At 42.6% G+C, this 24,375-nt stretch overlaps 1 protein-coding gene across 2 annotated transcripts in view; it reads right to left on the reverse strand.

Moving 5' to 3' along the window:
• tmem94 (transmembrane protein 94) overlaps positions 1 to 24,375 on the reverse strand; it is a 105,129-nt gene that overhangs the window by 24,917 nt on the left and 55,837 nt on the right. For both annotated transcript variants that reach the window (XM_078570786.1, XM_078570787.1), the window contains exons 15-23: positions 19,303 to 19,476; positions 17,413 to 17,515; positions 14,476 to 14,693; positions 12,139 to 12,320; positions 9,016 to 9,154; positions 8,127 to 8,242; positions 7,238 to 7,337; positions 5,764 to 5,872; positions 2,374 to 2,560 (exon numbers count right to left, since the gene is read on the reverse strand). In XM_078570786.1, the coding sequence (XP_078426912.1) occupies positions 2,374 to 2,560; positions 5,764 to 5,872; positions 7,238 to 7,337; positions 8,127 to 8,242; positions 9,016 to 9,154; positions 12,139 to 12,320; positions 14,476 to 14,693; positions 17,413 to 17,515; positions 19,303 to 19,476 (1,328 nt within the window). The remainder of the gene's footprint in view (positions 1 to 2,373; positions 2,561 to 5,763; positions 5,873 to 7,237; positions 7,338 to 8,126; positions 8,243 to 9,015; positions 9,155 to 12,138; positions 12,321 to 14,475; positions 14,694 to 17,412; positions 17,516 to 19,302; positions 19,477 to 24,375) is intronic.

Below are 24,375 nucleotides of genomic sequence, written 5' to 3' on the forward strand. Positions count from 1 at the left end.
AATGACGTCAGGGGCTGAGTGGCCCTGACGGAACCCAAACTGGGCATCAGTGAACAGGTTATTGCTAAGCAAGTGCCGCTTGATAGCACTGTTGATGACCACCTTCCATCACTTTACTGATGATCGAGAGTAGACTGATGGGGTGGTAACTGGCCGTGTTGGATTTGCCCTGCTTTTTACAGGGCATACTTGGGCAATTTTTCACATAGCCAGGCAGATGCCAGTGTTGTAGCTGTATTGGAACAGCTTGGCTAGGGGCGCAGCAAGTTCTGGAGCATGTCTTCAGTACTTTTGCCGGAATATTGTCAGGCCCCATAGCCTTTGCACTATCCAGTGCCTTCAGCCGTTTCTTGATATCAATGGAATTGGCTGAAGATTGGCATCGGTGATGCTGGGGACCTCCGGAGGAGGCCGAGATGGATCATCCACTCAGCATGCGAAGAATGTTTGGTGAGGGAATTAAGACTACTCCGTATACCAGTATTTAAGAGATGCCTGGGAAGCCAGGCTTGGGACAGCTAGAACACCCTGAGGTGTTGGGGGAGGCAGCGGCATAGTGGTATTGTCACTGAACTAGTATTCTAGAGACCCAGGCTATTGTTCTGGGGACTCAGGTTCAAATCCCACCGTGGCAGATGGTGAGATTTGAATTCAATAAAAATCTGGAATTTAGTCTAGTGACATAATTAAGTAATAATGATATGACCATGAAACCATTGCCAATTGTTGTAAAAACTCATCTGGTTACTAATGCCCTTTAGGGAAGGAAACCTGTTGTCCTTACCCGTCTGACGCACAAAAATGTGGGTGACTCTTAAAAATGCCCTCAAAATGAGGGCAATTAGGGATAGGCAATAAATGCCAGCGACGTCCACATCCATGAATCAATAAAAAAAACTAAATTTAAAATGTAACTCAGTTCTAATTTGGTTCTAAACATGTGGAACATGCTACCACAAGGAGTAGTTGAGGTAAATAGTATGGATGGCTTTAAGAGGAAGCTAGATAAGTATGAGGGAGAAAGAATTAGGAGGTTATACTGAGGGGGTTAGATGAAGTAGGGCCAAAGGAGCATAAACACCAGCAGTGACCTGATGGGCTAAAAGGCCTGTTTCTCTGTTTCAAATGAGGCTGTAAAACTTTAGTTATAAATATCTTTGAAGTGCTGGTTTTATTCTCACTTTTTCTGGTTCATACAGTTTACATAGAGTGCTCTGTCCTTGTAGGGTTATCTCGAGAATCTGAGGCAGCAATTATTACTGCCACAATCTGGCGACATACATCTTACACTTTCCATGTACATCTGTTACTGAGAATATAGTGTTACAATGCTTCTAATGCCCAAAACACTTTGCATGGAAGCAGCCACATTCCTTTCACAAATGGATTAATTAGACAAGAATTGTTCAGTTCATTTTCTCTTAATTTTTTTTAAACTGAGATGCATCCTCAAAAAGAGGCAAAAAAAGAGTAAGGACAACCCAAAGAGCTTCACAGCCAATAAATTACATTTGAAGTGTACCAACAGTTATATAAACAAATGCAGCAGTCAATTCAATTACAAAAAGGAACAGGAGGCCATTCAGCCCTTAGGTCATGCCTCCGCCATTTAATTAGATCCTGCTGCACCTCCCGACTATTCCCTATCCTATAATATCCGTACCTAATAAAATTTATCAATCTCAGTCCTTAAATCTCCAACTGTCCCCAAGCATCCATAGTCTTTTGGTTTTTTGGGGGGGCGGGGCGGCGGAGAAAAGAGTTCCTGATTTTCATACCGTGTGTGTGGAGTACTGCTTCCTGACATCATCCCTAAGTGGCCTAGCCCTAACTTTAAGTTCTCTCCCCCCCGCCCCACTTTCCTCATCAGAAGGGTGAGTTTCTCTCTATCAACGCTATCCACTTCTTTTTAACATATTAAACACCTGAGTCAGGTTACCCTCAATCTTATATACTCATGGGAACCCTCAATCTTACGTACTCATGGGGACAGGAGCTAAGTTTATGACTGAATTTATGACAAATATGGCTCCCTCTTTAATAGAGGGAATTTAAAGCCAGTGACCATGAGCACCAAATACAATGGAGCTGGGAGAAATGAACTGATGTGCAGGAAATGGTCATGTTGCCGTTGGTACAAGGAACCCTATAGAATGAAGGTGACAATATTTTACAAAACAAACAAATATATTCTGAAATGTAATTTACTTATCTTCAGCTCTTTAGACTGTCCAGTCTATCTATTTTAGCACCTCAACTCAGGTAAAAGGGTTGCTTCACATTTTTTTTTGCAGCACAAGTTGGGACAGATAGCAGACTAGTTGCAGATGATTATTTTGCTGTGTGCACACATACACACGCTTGCACACACACCTGTTCAATGAGCTTGATGATGCTGATGCTCTCCTGGTGAAAGGAAATGGAACAGGGCAGGCTATTCAAGAGGCCAGATAACTGCAGAGGTGTAAGTTCATCAGAATCAAATGAAACATTGGCACTGGTAGCATAGCCAAAGGTCTCCCAGGAACATCGAGACGGGTAGAGTGGATCCAGTGCAATACTATTAACAAAAACTGTAGTTAGGGAATCACAAACCAACGAGCACTAATGCATATATATTAAAAAATGCCTGTCAAATTTATTCTTGTGGTGTCTGTAACATGGGAGCTAAGCACCACCTATTTCAAGTATAAGGATGACCAAACTGCTCATTACGGGACAGGTAAGCCACTCCTTAGCTTTCTCCCCAGATTTCTCCCCTTACTCCAAACAGAATGCCTTATCCTGAAGTATGCAACACTATAAAAGACAGAATGTACAACTATGCTGGGCGTTTCCCATTAAGCAGTTTGCAGATCATTCAATCTATTTACTCCCTTTTCTGTGATTGGTATTTTTGTAATTTGTTTGCTTTCTCCCTGCCTCATGAAAATGTTTGTTTCTCAGTAGTCAAAGGATGGAAATTGTGGGGAATTCAACTCAAAATATCACATCCAATTGAAGTTAAGACTGACAAAGCTTAACACATTATAGAGCACGCTCGATAGTTTACAGGCCCGAAGCAGAAAGTATATCACCCCCTGTCCTGGATAGAAGTGTATCTCGATGTTACACAACAGGTCTGTTCCCTTCCTCCTGGGTGCATCACCTTTCACTTCTGAATTCTTCCACATTAAGCAGTCTGAGTGCTCGTCCTTTACACACCAGAAAAGAGCTACAAAGCCTAATCCAATCAGCACATACAAACACTTCTCTTCATTTCAATCACAACTCTGTGCATACATGCCTGCAACAAGCAAATTTCAGATTTCCAGTACCCACAGTATTTTGCTTTTATTTTAGTGTTTAATTCGCTGCCACTTCTTTTCCAGGACCGCCTACCATGAAGTTATGCCCTTCTCTCTGATGGGATTTCCGTTTGTCTACCTCTCTTCGGTTCTGAAGAGGCGTCATATTGGATTCGAAGCGCTGACTGTTTCTCTCTCCATAGATGCTACCAGACATGCTGAGATTTTCCAGCACTTAGGTTTTATTTCAGATTCCTGATCATGTTATGCCCTTTACAGATGCTGACTGATTGCTCTGTATTTCCAGGATTTCCTTTAGTTTCGATTCCCAGTACTTTTTTAAGTTGATACATTTTTGTTGCTAGACTGATTGTATCCAAATAGTTTACTAAAAATAACACATTAACTGAATTACCATTGTCCCAATAAAATAAATTTGAGAATATTCTCTCTTGCTTTTCATTGTGTATGTACATCATTATTTGCTTTACGAGTTCCCACTGCAATGCCAAGCGCCTTTTCCTGCAACCTCAAGATTATACTATTCAGTCACCATGAACTAGTTAGTGACCTTGATCAGAGCCTGTGGTCTGATCTGCAACTGGTTGACTCCATCCTGCTCTTCATTTAATCACTGCCCAACTTTCTCAAACAATTCTACCAACCCAAGTGAAACACAGGTAGAGTTTCTCAAAACTGGCAACCTAGGGACCGAGTACATGCAGGATTTCGGATCTTGCTGGTTTTCGGAGGCAAGGTGATGGTTGCCCTCAGCCTCATGCACATTGTAACATGTCTGCTCCTTTGTGCTTATCCCTCCCTTATGAGTTTTGTTTGGCCAGGCTATTTCCCTCTACTATGTTGCTTCTTTTCATTCTAAAGGTCAAGTTATGGTTTCCATGGGTGTTTATAGGTGCTGCATACCCGTCAGTAACAGAGGAAACTGTACAGTACTTTCACTCACCTGCAGCGGGGCACTAATGTTGAAACTGGCACCATGACTAAGGTTTGGGCAGGGCGGAGCTGGGTCAGGTGGGGTCAAGGGTCGCTGTGACCATGGAGCGCAGGAAACGACAGGTGCGTGATGCTGCATGGAAGGGTTCATTTAATTTTTCATTCTACTGGTCAGGGGGCACATTTGGAATTTTGCCTTCTACTGTAGATTGTAGTTAATTAACTAACTAAAACTAGCAGGATACTACAAATCTTTTGGGGGCTGAATGCTTAAATTATTAAACTTTTAATTATGCATTTGTCTCCATGGGGTATTCTTGTATGGTCTGAATAAAAACGTGTCCAATTTTCAGACATGACCAGTTTTCAGACAACCAGATTTGAAGTACTGTACATGCATTACACTTTAGAAACATCACATGGTTTGGTCTGCTTTTTATGATACAATCCATGCTTTATTTTTGAAAGTGCACACTGTAATAATCACTGTGTGGAAAAACAATAACTTAGCAATCCAGAAATAGCTGGCCCTGGTGAGACAGTTCACTAAGTTCATTCATGCTCAGTGTCAGCTCTGTTCATAGCACTCTAGCCTGTCAGTCAAGGTTTTGGGGTCAAATTTCAACTAAAGTCATATAATCTAGGTTGTCGCTTCAGTGCAGTCCTGAAGGAGTGTTGCACCATTGGAGATGCTGAATTTTTGATGAGCTGCTTATCAAAGATGTCTGCAACTTGAGTGGACATAAAAGATTCCCTAGCATTTTTATTGCAGTGTCCTGACCAATCTTTCACTGGAACAGATAAACTGGTCAATCACCTCCAATGTTGGCTGTGCCAAAGAGAAATTGGCTGTTGTTTTTGTCTACAGCCACCACAACCGAAACCATCTGTATCTGAGCCTTCTAATTTTCCAGGGCTTCCTGGCTGACTTTCTAGCCCCCAAACCAGGAGCTCTGCCACCAGATAGTCACCTCCCTGACTGAAACTGCTAACAGACTGGGGATTGGAATTTTGGACCTTCCCTTGGCCAAATAGCTCAAGCTGCAGTCTTTACTGCTAAGCCATCAGGGTAGAAATATGCAAAGCAAATCTGTCAGCTACAAAGATGAAACCAAGCTCCTAATGATCACCCTTTCCTTTTGGTTGAGGGGACAACTTGTCAAGTAAATTCTGTCCTTTATTAAACCAAACTTTGCCCCTCAGAACAGATTCTGAAGATACTCAGTGGAAAAAAAGCTCCCTGTGGCTGTCTCTATCCTTCCCCCAATTGAGTCCTTCAACCTTTGCTCTCTATGGAAAGCAGCTAGAAAGGAGAGAAATAATTTTGCTCGAGTGCACAGCATCAACACCCTTTGTCCTTGAACACAGTGGACGCAGAGCTGCCTATTAAATTCTGGATTACTAAATGCTCAGATTCCTGCTGTGCCTACGACTGGATGATCCAGCCAGTCTTCTGTACTGTGTAGCCACTGATTGTTATACAAATAAACTGCGTCAAACATGTGGAGAACAGGATCCTCACCCAATGTCGCTCTGCAGGAAAAGGCAGTTGTTCCTGAAGTTGGCAGAGCTGCCCACGCAGCAGATCACCTCCCCATACTCCTGCATGATCTTCATCATTTCACACATTGCTGGAAAAGAAAGAGCAGTCCACTGGTAAAATAAACACACTGCCAGGGAATTACACAAAAGTGAACACACTCTAACCTCACTGTAATCAAGCCTCTTTGCACTCTCTCTTCCACCAGCGCATTCTTTCCCAGGATGTCCAAACCATAGAACTCCTCAGCTGACCCCCAATCGTTCCTCTTCCAAAAAATTACAAGCTTTTAAAGCTTGGGACAATCCAATCGCTGCTTTCCAATTTCCTCCTCTGTACAAGTTTGTACAGAGCTGTAAAGGCTTTGGCCCTTCACCCAAGATATTCAACAAGATCAAGAAGTTTATGAAGAAAGCTACAGGGTGAAAGGTATGAGGCCAGATGACTTTTGTGAAACATCATGGGGATGCCTTAATCTGTGTGTAATGCCATCTCGGGGCCGGGCCTCTAGGATGTCAATGAACTGAACTTTGCATAGCTTCCAGTCTTCAAATTCAGAAAAACGAGTTGTTTAAATAACACAGTTGTTGAAATTTCTCGAATTGATGAGAGCAAGAACACAACTGGACACACAGCTTGGGGATGCAGCTGCCAAAGTCAGCAGCGGAATGTATAAAGGCAATTTAAAATTTTATTATGCATTTCCAAGAGTACCAATTGCTGAGTCAAACCTGCTTCATTTCTGTGACTGGACTACTGGGTCCTCACAGGGCTTTGAGACACAGAATCAGACAGCACAGGATGAAGCCACTTGCCCCATTGTCTTTGTGCTAGCTCTTTGAAAGATATATTCAATTAACATCACACCCTTTTCCCAGAACCTTGAAAATTCTTGCTGAGTATTTATTCGATTTCCTTTTGAAAGTTACTATTGGATCTGCTTTCACCACCTTTTCAGGCAGCCTATTCCAGATCATCATAACTCAATTGTACTAAAAGAATTCTCATTTTATCTCACCCCTCCCTCTACTCTTGCCCACCCAGATATTTTGCCAATTATCTTAAATCTGGATCTTCCAGCTTCTGCCTAGAAGCATAACTTTAGTGTCATACGTCATTGTATTGCTACTGTGTCTAAAAGTGTGCAGGTATAGACCATAAGACAGAGGAGCAGAAATTAGGCCTTTCGGCCCATCGAGTCTGCTCCGCCATTCAATCATGGCTGATAAGTTTCTCAACCCCATTCTCCCGCCTTCTCCCCGTAACCTTTGATCCCCATACCAATCAAGAACCTATCTATCTAGGTCTTAAATACACTCAATGACCTGGCCTCCACAGCCTTCTGTGGCAATGAATTCCATAGATTCACCACTCTCTGGCTAAAGAAGTTTCTCCTCATCTCTGTTCTAAAAGGTCTTCCCTTTACTCTGAGGCTGTGCATAGGATGCTCACTTACTTTCTTGAGTGCAATCTGTGAACAGAGGGACCAGTAAAGGCACATTATCGATGTTCTGGAGATGTGGTCGTACCTGATGGATTCCTCGAGGCAGTTTAGCCTAAGGAAAAGAAAGGCAGTGTCTCATTTACATTATTGCAATTTTTTTAAATGCATGTTACAAAGGCAGTATTGGTGGCTGCACTTAAGTTATCTATGGCATTGTTCAGAGTGAAGGAGACTAGACAGCTCTGCAATCCCATTGCTGACAAACCACAGCGCAGGTCTTCATCCACAGAGCAATTAAGTGCATTCCCACACAGTGACGAGATCGCCAACAGCATCTGCAGAGGGCTGTGAGCAAGTAACCTGCCAGCCCTATAAACGAGAATATGGCTCAACTCAGGAAAAAAAAAGACTGTAAAAGAAAACAGGATCCCTGCAGATGATTTCTCGTTCTGTCTCCTAATGATTTAATTCTTTGATCAAGCTTGTGGTCACCTGCCTTGATACTTCTATGTGGCTCGCTGTCAAGCTGTTAAATAACACTACCATACCTTGGGTTGTTTTTACTACATTAAAGGTGCCATATAAATGCCCAATGCAGTTGCTTATTGTTCAAACTGTCTTGTGCAAATTGCTTCAAAGTGGTTTCGCTGGACTCACTCTCAATCAACAGAGTATATGAGAGGCTATCTGAACTTAGTCTAATATTTGTTGATAAAATAGTTGTTAGACTGCAACAGTTGTGTGTGATTTTATGAACTTGCAAAGCCTTTTCTCCAACCATTACATCTATGAAGGTACATTGAACTGTTTCAGTGTAAATCTAAGTAATGATTTACATAAAGGAATTGTCCATAAATACAGCGGCTATGCGTATAGTTCCATCAATGAACCTGCATCTTACCCTATTATGATCTTCCAGAAAGCTAGGCACATCACTGTCTGTTGGTTGGAAGCTAATGAGGTCCGAATGTCGCTCTTCTTCCATTAGCAATGCTCCCTCTGCATCATCCTTCGAATCTACATATTCAAAAAGAACATTGCCTAAGGTGCAAGAATTCAACACAGTTGACTCACCCACACCAACATAAAGAGATAAGATAGATATATGCAGCTAACATCTCTTCTGTTCTCATTTTTTTATTCTTTCATGAGATATGTTTGTCAATGTCAAGGCCAGCATTTGTTGCCCTTGAACTGAGGGCAGTTAAGAGTCAACCCACATTACGGTGGGTCTGGAGTTACATGTAGACCAGGCCAGGCAAGAATTCCAGGTTTTCTTCCCTAAAGGGCATTAATGAACCAGATTGGTTTTTGCAACAATCGATGATAGTTTCATGGTCACCATTCCTGAGACTAGCTTTCTATTCTAGATGTTCTACAGAGCTGGTTCTACTGCCTCCCTTACCCGCTACAAAAATGAAATGCCATTTCAAAGTGGTAGCCATGAAACCCAATCTGTTGATCAACAGGATACATTAGAGGCTATTGAAACTTAGTCTAATGTTAGTCTATGATGGTTGATAGCCAATCTAGTTGTTAAACTTCAAAAATTTCATGAAGTCACAAAGCCTGTGCCTTTGAATTTGCCACAACCATTATATCTACGGAAAGAGACTGAACTAAGGGTTGAGTACTAATCTAAGATAATTATAAAGAATTGATTTGACTCCCCTCAAGCCTTTAATCTCTGAAACACAGGCATTGAATGTTGAGCAAGAATCACACTTGTTACATACGCACATACAAACATACAAATGTTACACACACATTAAAGGAGCAGTGTTCCCTACCCTGATGAAGGTCATCACGCAGAGAGCCTGTGTGGCTTGGGCTGGACTGTGGGATCTCGGAGCCAGGACCTCCGCTGTACGGCAGCAGAGAGATGTGGCAGTTCCATCCCGTCTCTAAACCCATCTTCTCTGCAAATACCTGGGCCAAAGGATTTGATTATTGGCAGGAGGTGAGTGTTCAGTTGCATCACTTTACTTTCCGAAAGGCAGCTCAGTTTAAAATTTGGTCACAAGTCAGTTCAAAAGATTGTCTTGCCCACAAACAAGTAAAAACAAAACTCTAACACTGTCTTCAGTAAGGATCAAAAAAGATGTATATGCATAGTGCTTTTAAAATCCTTAGGGCATCTCATAATACACTGTAGTTAATCATTTATGGTTACTGCAGTTTTAATGCAGCAGTCAAATTTCACACAAGATATGAAATCATGGGGCAGGTGAGCTGCTTTTAGTGGTGCTGGTTGAGGTGTCAATGTTTGGATAAGACTCAAGGAGAATTTCCTGCTTTCTCTGAACATTGCCATGGGATCTTTCCCGAGAAGGAAAACAGGCCTTCAGTTTAACATCCTATCTGGAAAACTCCGTAATCAATGCAGCACTTCCTCAGTATTGCACTGGAAAGTCACCCTAGATTATGTGCTGAAGTCCTGCAGAGTGAACTATTATTAAAAGTTAATAGACAGATACTGAAAAATAAATTTAAAAGGCCAATGGAAGCTTGGCCTTAATCTCAAGAGGGCAGAATACAAAGGGATGGAAGCTATGACACAGCTGTAGAGATCTCTGGGTCGACCCCATCTGGGGAACAACATTCAGTTCTGAACACAGCACCTCAAGAAGGGTATAGTGGCCTTGGAGGAGCGGGTGTTAATGTTGCAAATGCTTTGACAATCGAGTCCATGCTCTAGTTGTGATTAAGAGCAGCTGATATTAACTGGGGGAAGGTCAGGGCACATATAAAATAACTAGTTTCCACCTGTGTGGGAGTGAAAAGTAGCCTGCACTTATGTTATACTGGATTTTGTGAATAAACCTATGTTGAAGACAGACGGGCTCCAGCTTCTTCCTTTGCTAGGTACATGCCCAGCACAAGAACTGGGCGCAGCACAGATTCACCAGAATAATTCTGGGGTGAAAAGGGTAGTATTGTGAAGACAAGTTGCATATATTAGGCTTGTATTCCATTGAACATAAAAGATTCAAGGGTGATCGAATTAAGATGCTCAAGACGATCAAAGGATTTGTTTGGGTAGACAGAGAGAAGCTATTTCCTTCAATAGGGGAGCCCAGTACAAGGTGTCATACCTTAAAATTAGAGCTGGGCCATTGCAGTGGGATGTCTGGAAGTATTTCTTTACACAAAGCATAGTGGAATTCTGGAACTCATTCAAGAAGCTGGTGAGAGGTGGGGTGGGGTCCGGGTGGGTGGAGGGGGGTGCAGGGGGTCACCCGAAAAGTTCAAAACTTACACTGATACTTTTAAGGCTAGGGTATTAAGGGAAACAGAATCAAGGCTGGTTAAGAGGGGGTTAGGGTAATGATCAGCCAAGATCGAAGTGAAAATGGAACAGGCTATAGAGGCTGATTGCCCTAGTCCTGTTTATGTTCCTAACACACAGCATCTAACAATACTGTTAAAGGTTACAATTTGAAAAAAGTCATCTGTAAATAAGGTCAAAATAATGCAAATGCTGGAAATCTGAAACACAAATAGAAATGCTGGAAACAAAAGTTCATTTCTCATTTTTAATGAGGCTTTCTTCTTAAACCTCTCTCCCATGTCTGCTTTGAGGAAATGTTAGTGCTTAAAATAGAAAAACACTCTGCAGGATAGAGTCAGCATAATTAGTGAGTCTTGGCACAGACAGAATTACTTAAATCTACAAGCTTGTTTAAATTATTCATTCTTCCAAAAATGAGTGAAAGGCGTACTCTCGCAGTCCACTAAATGCACGCTGATTCTTTTGGCCTCGAGACGGATCTTGGGCAGTAATGGTCCATAGTGAATCGGCAGCTCATTTTACAGCCACATGTACAGCTTTTCCATTAACTTCATCAGGAAAGAAACCGGACGAGTGTAAAATGGGCTACCGATTCACCAGCGCATGCTACTGCTGAAGACCAATTTCACTCCCGCTTTTTTCAGTCAGTGCTGCATGCAGTATGGAACAAGCATACCCATTAAGCTGCTCTCTGTTGCTGTTTAGGATATTTTAAATTTACTGTGATGTTTCACAGGAGCTGCATTTAGGAGGCATATGCCAGAAATGCTATTCTACTATATAGTTCTATGAAAAATATTTCAGCTGCCCATGCATTACCCACTGTGTGTAGTGGCATAAGCCAATGGAATGCTTCAATTAATTCCCAGCCTCTAATGTATTCCAGGCATCCATTATTCTACACAATTTAGTCAGCTGATTGCTACAATCAGATCCAGATGGTCTTGGTTTAAATGCTGGGAGAGTTCATTGGAATTGAGGCTGAAATCGAGATCAGCCATGATCGTATTGAATGGCGGGGCAGGCTCAGGGGGCTGAATTGCCTACTCCTGCTCCTAGTTATGTTCACACGCTCCTCTATCCTGAGGTCAATGGAATGAGTATGTCTCATAAACTGTAGAGAGACTGCAGTATGCAGGTACTGAGTGATGCATGTCTGTTTTCCCCCTCTCCAAGTTGCAACTCTGCAAACATCTTACTACAATGCATGCAAAATAAAACAGTATTAATAAAACGGTCATCTATTCTATTTCATTACAAGTTTCGTTACATGTGGCTGTAAAATGAGCTGCCGATTCACAATGGACCATTACTGCCCAAGATCTGCTCAGTCACACTACACTCAAGTCCCAAACTTTTCATTCATGGTTCATATTATGGTTCTGCTTTGACTCACTGAGTTGGAGTTAAAGAAGAGAGCCTATGCACAATTCAAAACAGCAGAGTCTAGTTCTGCAAATTAGCACGCACAATCCACCGTCCATCAGCAAAAGTGTAAATTCTGAAATGCTAAGTGACTGTGGGAATGACTCCTTCAAGCTGCAATGCCTCTTCAATTTCAGCATAATAAAATACCATGGGGCTTTTGGTTAAAAGGGCAGAAACCAAAACAACACAGTACCTTGCTTTTTAATTCATCTTCCATGGAGAAGTAGACGAACCTGATGCATGCATTGACAAGCCCATCAATTAGCCGGACTATGTCCGACCGAGCCTGATACTGGGAGGAGACCATTCCTATGAAGATCTGTCCACTCAAGGCTTGGATGCAGTCCTCCTTCTCCATCACTTCCACTATTCCTTCTGAAACAATCCAACAGTTTTGGCAAGTAAACATTATGGCTTACCCAAATTCATATCAATAACTCGTGCTCATATATCACCTTGTATGTAGTGAAAGATCCAGATATCCTTTGGGGTTCAGAGAGGACATGGAAGGGGTAATCCATTGCCTGAAAAGGCAGAGGAACCAGATTCAAAAGTAACTTTGAAAAGGAAGTTGAAGGGGAGAAATCTGCAGGGTTATGGGTCTAATTGAATAGCTCTTTCAAAGACGCACAAATGGCCTCCTCCTAAACTCCTCCCCCCATACCCACCACGTTTCTTCCCCCCTCCCACCCCCCTTTTTTTTTCAATAATTTATATAGATTCTTCTTTCCCCACCTATTTCCATTATTTTTAAATCTAAAACTAAAACCTTGTTAGTCTTTTCCACCCCACCCCCACTAGAGCTGTACTTTGAATGATCTGTCTTCCATTCTTAATTAGCACTTTTCTTAGACAAATATCACCACCTTTAACACCTCTTTGATCCTTTTGTCTGTGACATCTTTTGATTATCTGCTCCTATCACGGCTTGCTTATCTCCACAATCACCACACCCTCAACTTCTCTTTGATCCTTTTGTCTGTGACATCTTTTGATTATCTGCTCCTATCACGGCTTGCTTATCTCCACAATCACCACACCCTCAACTTCTCTCTTCCCCCCCCCACCTTAAACCAGCTTATATTTCTCCTTTCTCCTAACTATGCTTCAGTTCTGCCGAAGGGCCATGAAGGCTCGAAACGTTAACTGATTTCTTCTCCACCGATGCTGCCAGACCTGCTGAGTTTTTCCAGGTAATTCTGTTTTTGTTTTGGATTTCCAGCATCCGCAGTAGCTTTTTGTTTTTATCTCCCCCTAAACTGACAGATTCCATGATATTTTTCCCAATACTGGACACTGACTGCTGGGCTGAGCCCAGTCCATCTAATATGGGGGATCAGTGGTCAGGAAAGGACAACTGCATCTCCAACAAACTGCAAGATACTGCACAAGGCACTGTGCACCAAAGTACTAAGATCTTTAAAATTTGCTCTCAGGGTGTGGGCATCACAGGTAATGTGTGTGTCACACGAGTGTCAGCTTATGGCCATCTCCAACAGGAGTGTGTCTAACTACTTCCCCATGAACTGGACCAGCCACATAAATAACTATGGCTATAAGAGCAGACCAGAGACTGGGAATTCTGCAGTGAGTGACTGACTCACCTCCTGACTCTCCAAAGCCTCTCCCATCATCTACAAGGCACAAGTCAGGAGTGTGATGGAATGCTCTCCACCTGCCTGCATGAGTGGCACCCCATCCACCACCAATGCACTGTGACTACAGTGTGTAGGCCAAGATTCATTCCACAGCACCTTTCAAACCAGTGACCTTCATCAGCGACCTCCACCAGCTAGAACAAGAGCAGCAGGCAGATGGGAACAGCACCTACAAGTTGCGCACCAAGTCATACTCCATCCTGACTAGGAAATACATCTCTGTTCCTTCATCATCGCTGGGTCAAAATCCCAGAACACAGCACTATGGGCGCAATTTAAGAAGCGGCTGACCAGCACATTCTCAAAGGCAACTAGGATTGGGAAATAAATGCTGGCCTTGCCAGCAATGCCTGCATCCCATGAACGAACAGGGAAAATAACAGTGCAAGACTAGGCTGAGATTTCTGAACACCATTTTTTGTCAACTTTAGCCCATTTATTTCAAATGGGTTAAAGCCCGTGATTAAATAATGCTAATTGAAAAGTGCATGCTCCAGAGTGATGGGATTCACGTTTGATTCTCTACGCGCGTCACTGAATTATTGATCTATCTTTGTTGCTATGGTCAGGTGCTGTGTGGCCACTCTGGGGCATCAGTGCAGACTGCCCTTCAGCTTGGCTGTAATTAATGAAGTCCTGGGTTGTTTGGTGAGTGTAAAGGAGAAAGTAAAGGTATTTTATATAAAAAGGCACTATTGTCCACTAAATAGGCTGGCAGGTGATGAACAGCCTCTCGCACAAATCATCCTGAAGGGCTGAGCAGCCAGTGGAACAGTACCAAGGTAGGTGTCAGGAAAGGAGGGAAAAACACACACCACAGCAGGAGTTAACAAATGCAAATAGCAAAATAATTTTGTAAAGACCACAAATACCATCAGAGCTCCAGCTGTTCCGCCTGCTGCCATGCTTAATGGGCGTGGTCCCTGGTAAGTCATAGGAGGTGAAGATGGCATTCTGACCTGGCACCTGAACCAATTCAATGCACTTGCCATTCAGCTCAGAGGACAGGGTGCAGTGCATTGGTTTGTAGGCAAAAGCTGAACAGTAGCCAGAGAGACAGGCACGGTGGTAGAAATCCAGCACTTTTTTCCTATAGCACAAAAAAAAACGAGAGATCATGAAGCAGAGACAAATTTAAATAATTGACAAAAAGTATATTTATACTATAAATTATGATCTTAATAAAGCACTGTACAACAGGTCTTTTTACAGAACTTTGAAAGCAGTTAAGCCAACAATGGCTGTAAATCTAACATTCATAGAGCTTTCACTCCTAGTGAAATGCCCAGTTTTAGTAAACTGCTTTCTCAAAACTGTTCAGGAACATTGAGAATCTACACTTTTCTAAATTTCTGAAGTAGAAAAATTTGCATTTACAGGACCTTATTTTAAACACTGAAATATCTCAAAGACCTTGTAAACTAATAGCTGAAGTAGCAAAAGGGGCACTGATGAAAAGGAAGAATTTGCAGTTATACAACACCTTATCACATCTCCCTGCCAACTTAATAATAGTGCCTGCTATGTAATAGTACTTCATTGTTTGGCAAAACACTTTGGGATATCCTGAGGATGTGAAATTTGCTCTATAATAGCAATCTCTTTCTTTCCAGGAACTTCCCAACGAGTTTCACACACAATGAATTATTTGGGTGTGCAATTTATGTAGTTTTGTTTTATTATGAAACAGAGGGCATGTGCAGATCAGCAAGACAATTGGGCTTCCAACAACTCCCTTGACTCCGCCACTAACCTTCCAGCTTTTCCTCCTGGTTCCTCTTTATTTACGAAGGGCTGGTTGGGGCAGTAACACTGTTCATTAAGTACCTGGTGCCAGCAGGATGGAAAAGGAATTGCTGATACAGCCTTTAGCCAGATTTTAAGCAGCTAAAAGCACAAGTGTCAGAATGTCACAAGGAACAGCAACCTCAGGGGTGAGGAAGGGATCAAGAACAGGATGGGGTTCCAGATGCATCTGTGGGGGTGTTGCTGGCTGACACCACGGCCAGCGAGGATCAGCTGTTGAGTACAGGGGTCAAGAATGTTTCAAACCCTCTGTTTGGAGAGTTGTGGCAGACCCAGTAATACGATCTCCACCACTCCAAGATATCTCGTACATTGTGGAATGAGATTTAATGACCTCACAATGGTACCAACTTGATGCTGGTGCCATGTTCATATGCTCCACTACTGACAAGAACCTTCACTCACCTTACCTGTAATCCTGTCAGCACCAGGAAGCTCATGGACAAACTCTGCAAACGCTCAGGTACCAAGACTCAAAACCAGATAACATATAATGCCTGCCACAAGGGGTGTGGCTGTGTTCAAGGACGTTTAAAGGGACAATGGACCACAATCTCTCACCATCATGGGATGCATGCACTCAGAATCACAGAATCTCAGTGCAGAAGAGGCCCTTCGTCCCATCGAGTCTGCACCGACCCATGAGAAACACCTGACCTACCTACATAATCTCATTTACCAGCACTTGGCCCATAGCCTTGAATGTTATGACGTGTCAAGTGCTCATCCAGGTACTTTTTAAAGGATGTGAGGCAACCCGCCTCCACCACCCTCCCAGGCAGCGCATTCCAGACCGTCACCACCCTCTGGGTAAAAAGGTTTTTCCTCACATCCCCCTAAACCTCCTGCCCCTCACCTTGAACTTGTGTCCCCTCGTGACTGACCCTTCAACTAAGGGGAACAGCTGCTCCCTATCCACCCTGTCCATGCCGCTCATAATCTTGTATACCTTGATCAGGTCACCCCTCAGTCTTCCCTGCTCCAACGAAAACAACCCTAGTCTATCCTACCTCTTTTCATAACTTAAATGTTTCAGCCCAAGCAACATCCTGGTGAATCTCCTCTGCACCCTCTCCAGTGCAATCACATCCTTCCTATAATGTGGCGACCAGAACTGCACACAGTACTCCAGCTGTGGCCTCACCCAAGGTTCTATATAACTCCAACATGACTCATGGGAGAAAGTTTCCAAATCACTCAAAATGCCTTTAACATTGGCATCTCTCCCTCTAAATGGAAAAGCTCGACAATAACCAGCAGCAAAGAAATGCAACCATGGGAGGAAAGCCACTATTGGAACCTCTGAGCCCACTTGAGCAGAAGGGCCTTGGAACTCATGGGCAAAGATAAGAGGGGCTGCAGGAAATGGCAAGGTATCAGCAAATGGTTGTTAAAAGGTTGGAAAGACTCATCATAGATGGTTTAGCTTTGTGCTTCCTCAAAGTACTGCAGTGATCCTAGCCCTAGACACTAGTTCTTCAAGAGGGAATGTCATTGTGTGCAGCTATACAAGTTTGCCAGTGTTTCACATCATTAATGGTCCCTTGCAGAAAGGCATTGGTCAATGCAAAGGCCAACTAAGCACTGAGTCAGAATCTGCTCGATGTCCAAAGCCTGAAATGCTGCCACATAGTAGACATGCATAATATTCGAGTGTAGTTTAACTGGCAGGTTCACTCTTCATAGCATAAACTGTATGTTACGAATTAGAGATACTATAGGGAGCTCAAACAGAGCTATGTCTTTTTATCCAAATGATCAGGAGCAAACACTACAAATAGATTCAAGAAACAATAACTTTATGAATTGAAGGATGTATGGAAATTACAATAAGGTTGGTCGAGGTCAAACTGAAAGGGACGGGCTTATCAGACATTTTCCTGTTCCCAAAATTCTTATGTAATTGGTGGTTTAAATGGATAGTACATATAAAGGTTAAATCCGTGTCTATCAGGCATCAATTGCTTTTTAAGCAGCACACTGAATAATTGGGAAGAACAAACCTGTCGGAGCCAGAGAGCGGATAAATGTCTGTTCCATCCCAGAAATCTGTGCAGGCCTCCAGGATGAGGTCGGCTGTGCCATGAGACAGCATCTGTACACTATCTGTGAATGCAAAGAAGAAAGTAGAAGGAATTAGCAGAACTTATGCAAAGCCTCAATTTTTTTGAAAAAAGTGGAACAAACATAGTATCTCTCAGAGGCACTGGGTGTCGCATTAGATTAAGAAGGTTGTTCTAGATTCCAGCATCCACCATGTCTTCTGGTAATGTGGTCACTCCAATTCAATCAAAATACAAGCTTGAAAATTTATCACAACCTGACATATCTGTACTATTTCTTAGAACATTTTAAGAAGTCATTTTGCTTTGAACATTAAGGGGCTAGATAATAATTAATGAATTACAATGCTTAAATCCAACAGATACAGCACATTTCCCATGTAAGTCTCCAAGACATGAGCCATGTCTCCTTGAATCATTACGCTTTACTGACTCTGTGCAATCAGTGAAGAACATGCCAAATGAGAAGTCCAACAAGTTGATACTTGCTCTCATAGGTTAAGAGGCCATTTGACACACTTTCCATCCCCAATCCATTAGATTATGGAATGACTTAACAAGCCAGAGGGCAGGGAAAATAAAATAGGTCTCGACCACTTGAATCTATCCACACACTGGTTTTGCTTCTACCCTAACCATTGTGTTGAGCCAGTCTTAAGAAACATGGAATGGAAGTGGGAAGATTTGGTATACTGACTCACTAGTCCTTCAATCATATTGATGCTTGTGTGCCTTTTCTTTTTAAGTGGTGGTTTCCAGTTCATGAAAAAAAAAATCATTATTTTTAAGCCATTAATTCATCCATATCTTTTCAGCCAATCCTTGTACAATGACCAAGGAAAGCTGGAGAAAGACCACCTATAGAAAAGGGAATCGCCCTCATGAGAGGAGCATATAGCAGTTACTGTTTTCGTTCTTAAAATTTGTTGCCATCAAGGTTCAGACATCAATTTTGTCCTCACAGGTTCAACCATTCTGGGTTTTAATTCTGAGGGCGGAGAATGGTTTGAGTTAAGTCACACACTGAAAGTTCACTTCATTTGGTTTGTGAAATGGATGCTACAGTTGTACATTCCTTTTCTAGTTTAGCAAGATGCAAGGCTCAATAATAAAAGATAATACCAAACAAACTGAAGCAAACAAATATATATCGACCATGTCTAGCTGGACAGTTTTAGACAGCCCTCAAAGAATCTGATCCTAAATGATACTGAAAGTTATCTACAGCTCGGCGGCAGCGCTCGCGCCTCAGCCGGCGGCAGCGCTCGCGCCTCAGCCGGCGGCAGCGCTCGCGCCTCAGCCGGCGGCAGCGCTCGCGCCTCAGCCGGCGGCAGCGCTCGCGCCTCAGCCGGCGGCAGCGCTCGCGCCTCAGCCGGCGGCAGCGCTCGCGCCTCAGCCGGCGGCAGCGCTCGCGCCTCAGCCAACAGGTCATTGGTTCAAGCCAGTACTCCACTGCAATACTGAGGAGTGCTGCACTGTCAGACGTACCATGTTTCAGATGGAACGTTAAACTAATGACCTCTCAAGCAGCCATTAAACATTCCATTGCATTATCTCAAAGAAAAGCAGGGGAGTTCTCTCCAGTGTTCTTGGTCAATATTTAGCCCTCAACTAACATCACCAAAGCAGATTATATGGCCATTATTACATTGCTATTTAAGGGTGTGCATAAATTGGCTGCTGTATCTTACATTACAACAGAGACTACACTTCACAAGTACTTAATTACCTGTAAAGCATATTGGGATGTCCTAACGTCGTGAAAGGCTCTATATAAATCAAAGTTCTTTCTAGCTTTCAAAATTGAAGTGCATCCACAATAATACTCACTGGTCAATGTATCTCTCACAAAAAGGCTGATCATGTGACTGAGTGGTGGTCGCCTCTTTGTTACATACAACAGTCGCTGTGGCACTGGTTCTTTGACCATCTCTACTGTTGGAAGTTGGTACATGGTCAGGTGATTCTCTTGCTTGAAGAGTTCTTTGGCTCCAGGAGTAAAGCCTACAAAATAAAAAGTACCAATTCTAAATAACAACATTTCTTGCTCCATGCTTTTCTTCAGAACAATGGGACTCCTTTCTTTATCTCACGGTTTAGTCTTTTCAGTCCCGCTAAGATCCTATACCTCTGGGGCTGTGGCCCTTCCCTTTAGTTACTCATTTTTAAAATAAAAATCATCCGGCTCCTTCAGTTTCTTTTGGTTTAAACCAAAATACAACACCGATTACAGCTTACAGTAGGTACATGTGCATGTAAGATAAGTTAGACGAAAGGAGAATTAGGAATTAGCCCAGCTTTGTTACTAGAAATAGCAATCCAAGGTTTCGGAGGCATGAGTTCAAATTTCACTATGGCAACTGAGAAATTTAATTTAAGTTAATGAAATAGATCTGGAATAAAATGCTAGTCTAAGTAATGATGACCATGAAAATTTTGTTGTAAAAACCCATCCTGTTCACTAATGTCTTTTATGGAAGAAAATTTGCCATCCTTATTCGGTCTGGCCTACATGTGACTCCAGACCCACAGCAATGAGGTTGACTCTTAACTGTCCTTTGAAATGGCCCAAATAAGCCACTCATTTGTTTTCAAGGCAGCTCTGCAAAGGCAAAGTGGCATGGGCAATAAATGTGGCATCGCATTTTGTGAATTAATGAAAGAAACCTGAATGGTAACCTGATCTTGGGGTTCTCCAATAACTTATTTAACCTAGGACTGGATGCTGGTGGATGGTGAGTAAGGAATCTTAACTTTTTAGCATCTTTTTGTAAAAATTTAATTTGGTTTGTAGTTAGCACTTAACTGAAATCTACAGTTTAAATTCTAAAGTTCCCAGCCTTAAGCTGGGTTTTAACAAGGTCACCATTGGATAAACAGTTGGGCTTAGTTAATTAAAGTAGCAGCTGAAACTGGTTCCTCTGTAACTGGGTCAGCTAGCCTTTGTCTTAGGAGCATATAAAGCCAGCCGACTTAGTACGACTTAGAATTGCTGGGAATTGGGTGATTAAGGGAATTAGAGGAGAAAGCAAGAGCCAAGTCCGTGGCACCACAAATAACTCAGCTGGGGGGGAGGGGGGGGGGAGGGGGGGGGGGCAGAAATAAAAGTGGAGAGCAATAGTGATGGGGCATTCTATCGTAAGGGGAACAGGCAGATGTTTCTGTGGCTGCAGACGTGACACCAGGATATTATGTTGACTTCCTGGTGTCAGGGTCAAGGGTGTCACTGAGTGGCTGCAGGACATTCTGAAGGGGGAGGGTGAACAGCCAGAGGTCATGGTCCATATCGGTACCAACAACATAGGTAAAAAGAGGAATGAGCTCCTGAAAGCAGAATATAGGGAGCGAGGAAAAAAAATTGCTTTTGCTCTTGGCATTGATGATGCAAGAGGAGCAGCGCCCTTAAACAGTGAGAGGAACCAGGCCCAAGACCAGACTGACGCCAGGAGCCAGTGCAAGAGGAGTGGTGGCCTTGGTTTAGCAGGACCTGGTGAATATTTCTACTGTCCAGTCTTTAGGAATAGAGAATAGATCAGATGAATGTGGAGAGATGGTATAGCAGAGAGGGATTTAAAATTCCTGGGGCATTGGGACCAATTCTGGGGAAGGTGGGAGCTTACAAGCTGGATGGGTTGCACCCCAGCAGGACTGGAACCAATATCCTCGCAGGGGTATTTGCTAGAACTGCAGGGGAGGGTTTAAACTAGAATGGCAGGGGGATGGGAACCTGAGCAGGGAGACACAAGAGAGGGAAGCAAAGATAGAAACGAAAGACAGAAAAGTAGAAGGCAAAAGTGGAAGGCAGAGGAAACTAGGGCTAGAAGCAAATGGGCCTTAGGACCAAAAAAGTGTAAAAAAGTCTAAAGGTGCTGTATCTGAATACATGGAGCATGTGCAATAAGGCAGAAGAATTAACAGCACAAATAGATGTAAATGGGTACAATATGATTGTGATTATGCAGACATAGCTGCAGGGTGACCAAGGCTGGGAACTGAATATCCAAGGATATTCAATATTTAGGAAGGATAGACAAAAAGGAAAAGGAGGTGGGGTGACATTGTTAGTTAAGGATGAAATCAATGCAATAGTGAGAAAGAGTATTGGCTCAGAAAATCTAGATGTAGAATCAGTCTGGGTGGAGCTAAGAAGCAACAAGGGTGGAAAACATTAGTGGGAGTTGTCTATAGGTCTCCAAACAGCAGTGGCAAGGTGGGCGACAGTATCAAACAGGAAATTAGAGATGCATGTAACAAGGATGCGACAGTAATCATGATTGACTTTAATCTACATTTTGACTGGGCAAACCAAATTAACAATAATACTGTGGTGGATAAATTCCTGAAGTGTGTACAAGTTGGTTTTTTAGACCAGTTTGTCAAGGAACCGACTAGGGAACAGGCTATCCTAGATTTGATACTGTGCAATGAGAAGGGGTTAATTAATAATCTTGTTGTGTGGGGTCCTTTAGGGAAGACTTGACCATAACATGATAGAATTCTTCATTAGGATGGAAAGTGAAGTAGTCCAATCCAAAACTAGGGTCCTAAATCTAAACAAAGGAAACTACGAAGGTATGAGGAGTGAGTTGGCTATGATAGATTGGGGAACTTCATTAAAAGGCATGACAGTGGATAGGCAATGGCTAATATTTAAGGAACAAATGGATGCATTGCAACAGTTATATATTCCTTTCTGGAGCAAAAGTCAACAGGGAAAGCAGCCCAACCACGGTTAACTTAAGAAATTAAGGATAGTATTCAATCCAAAGAGGAGTCATATAAAGTTGCTAGAAAACGTAGGAAGCCTGAGGATTGGGAGCTGTTTAGAATTCAACAAAGGAGGACCAAGGCATTGATTAAGAGGGGAAAAAGAGAGTATGAGAGTAAACTTGCAAGGAACATAAAAGTGGACTGTGGAAGCGTTGACAAGCATGTAAAAAGAAAAAGATTAGTGAAGACAAACGTAGGTCCCTTACAGTCCGAAATGGGAGAATTTATAATACAGAACAAGGAAATGGCAGAACAATTGAACAATTACTTTAGTTCTGTCTTCACAGAAGGTGATGCAAATAACTTCCCAGAAATTCTAGGGAACCAAGGGTCTAGTGAGCAGGAGGAATTGAGGGAAATTAGTATTAGTAAAAAAATAACTGGAGAAATTATTGGGGCAAAGCTGATAAATCCCCAGGGCCTGATAATCTACACCGCAGGGTACTAAAGAAAGTGGCCATGGAAATAGTGGATGGTTGGTTGTCATCTTCCAAAATTCTGGAACAGTCCCAGCAGATCGGAGGGTGGCAAATGTAACCCCACTATTTAAAAAAGGGAGGGAAGGTGAAAACAGGGAATTACAGACTGGTTAGCCTAACATCAGTTGTAGGAAAGTCTATTATAAAGGATGTGATAACAGGACACTTAGAAAATATCAACAGGATTAGACAAAGTCAACATGGATTTATGAAAGGGAAATCATGCTTGACAAACCTACTGGAGCTTTTTTGAGGACATAACTAGCAAAATAGATAAGGGAGAACCAGTGGATGTGGTGTATTTGGATTTTCAGGAAGCTTTTGATAATGTCCCACATAAGAGGTTAGAATGCAAAATTAAAACACATGGGATTGGGATTAATATATTGGCATGGATTGAGAATTGGTTAACAGAGATAGGAAACAGAATAGGAATAAATGGGTCTTTTTCTGCATGGCAGAAGTGACTAGTGGGGTAACTGCAAGGATAGGAGCTTAGTCCCCAGCTATTCACAATATATATCAATGATTTGGATGAGGGAGCCAAATGTAATATTTCCAAGTTTACTGACGACATAAAACATGGTCGGAATGTGACTGGTAAGGAGGATGTAAAGAGGCTTGAGGACAATTTAGACAAGTTGAGTGAGTGGACAAATGCATGGCTGATGCAGTATAATGTGGATAAGTATGAAGTTATCCACTTCGGTAGGAAAAACAGAATGGCAGAGCATTATTTAAGTGGTGATAGATTGGGAAATGTTGATGTAACAAAGGGACTTGGGTGTCCTTGTACATCAATCACTGAAAGCATGTAGGTTGTTGGCCAGGGGCTGCAGCCGAACTGCTGACACAGGCAAAAGCAACTTTTGACCTGAAGTAACCTGAGTCCAGTCACTGGCCTGAGTTGGCTGGAACCGGTTTGAAGTAGCTGAGTTTCTTGAAAAACAAAGGGAATGTGATGAGGCACAAGTCCTTATTTAGAAAAGGAGTAATGAGGTAATGCTACCTAAGTTCTTGGGACAGAGCCAATGAGAAGATGTCACAGACTAGGCAAGCAAGCCTAAACCAACGGGAGAGAGACAGCACAGCTTGAAGAGATAAGATTCAGTATAAGAGTGGAGAATTTCGGGCGTGGTGTCAGCGAGAACTCCGGAGAACAACCATCGCGGAAGTGGAAGAACCGACGTCAGCAACGTAGAGATGCAAGAGAGAGAGAACGGAGCGCCTGGCCAGCGTCAGCTCTCCTTTTCGGGAATTAGCTTTTATATTCTGTGACCACTCAGGGAGTGTCAGAGAAACCTAGTGGGTGTGCGTTTAGATCCTAGTTTTGGGTATAAAACTGTATAACCTGCTGTAAACTGCATGTCTATATTTAACCAGATGTATAAGCTATATGTAGATGATCTAACGATGTGAATAAAGCGACTTTAGAGTTAAGAGAGAATTGACTCTTCTCCTCTTTGTACTAAGCCGACAACCGTTACCGGTGACCTCCGGCAACAAGGTGCAGCCAGCAGTTAGGAAGGCAAATGGTTATATTGGCCTTCATTGTGAGAGGATTTGAGTACAGGAACAAGAACAAGAACAAGAATGTCTTACTGCAGCTGTACTGGGCCTTGGCGAGACCACACCTGGAGTAGCGTCTGTAGTT

This window comes from Cetorhinus maximus, chromosome 24 (assembly GCF_964194155.1).
Source record: "Cetorhinus maximus chromosome 24, sCetMax3.hap1.1, whole genome shotgun sequence".
Lineage (NCBI taxonomy): Eukaryota > Metazoa > Chordata > Chondrichthyes > Lamniformes > Cetorhinidae > Cetorhinus > Cetorhinus maximus.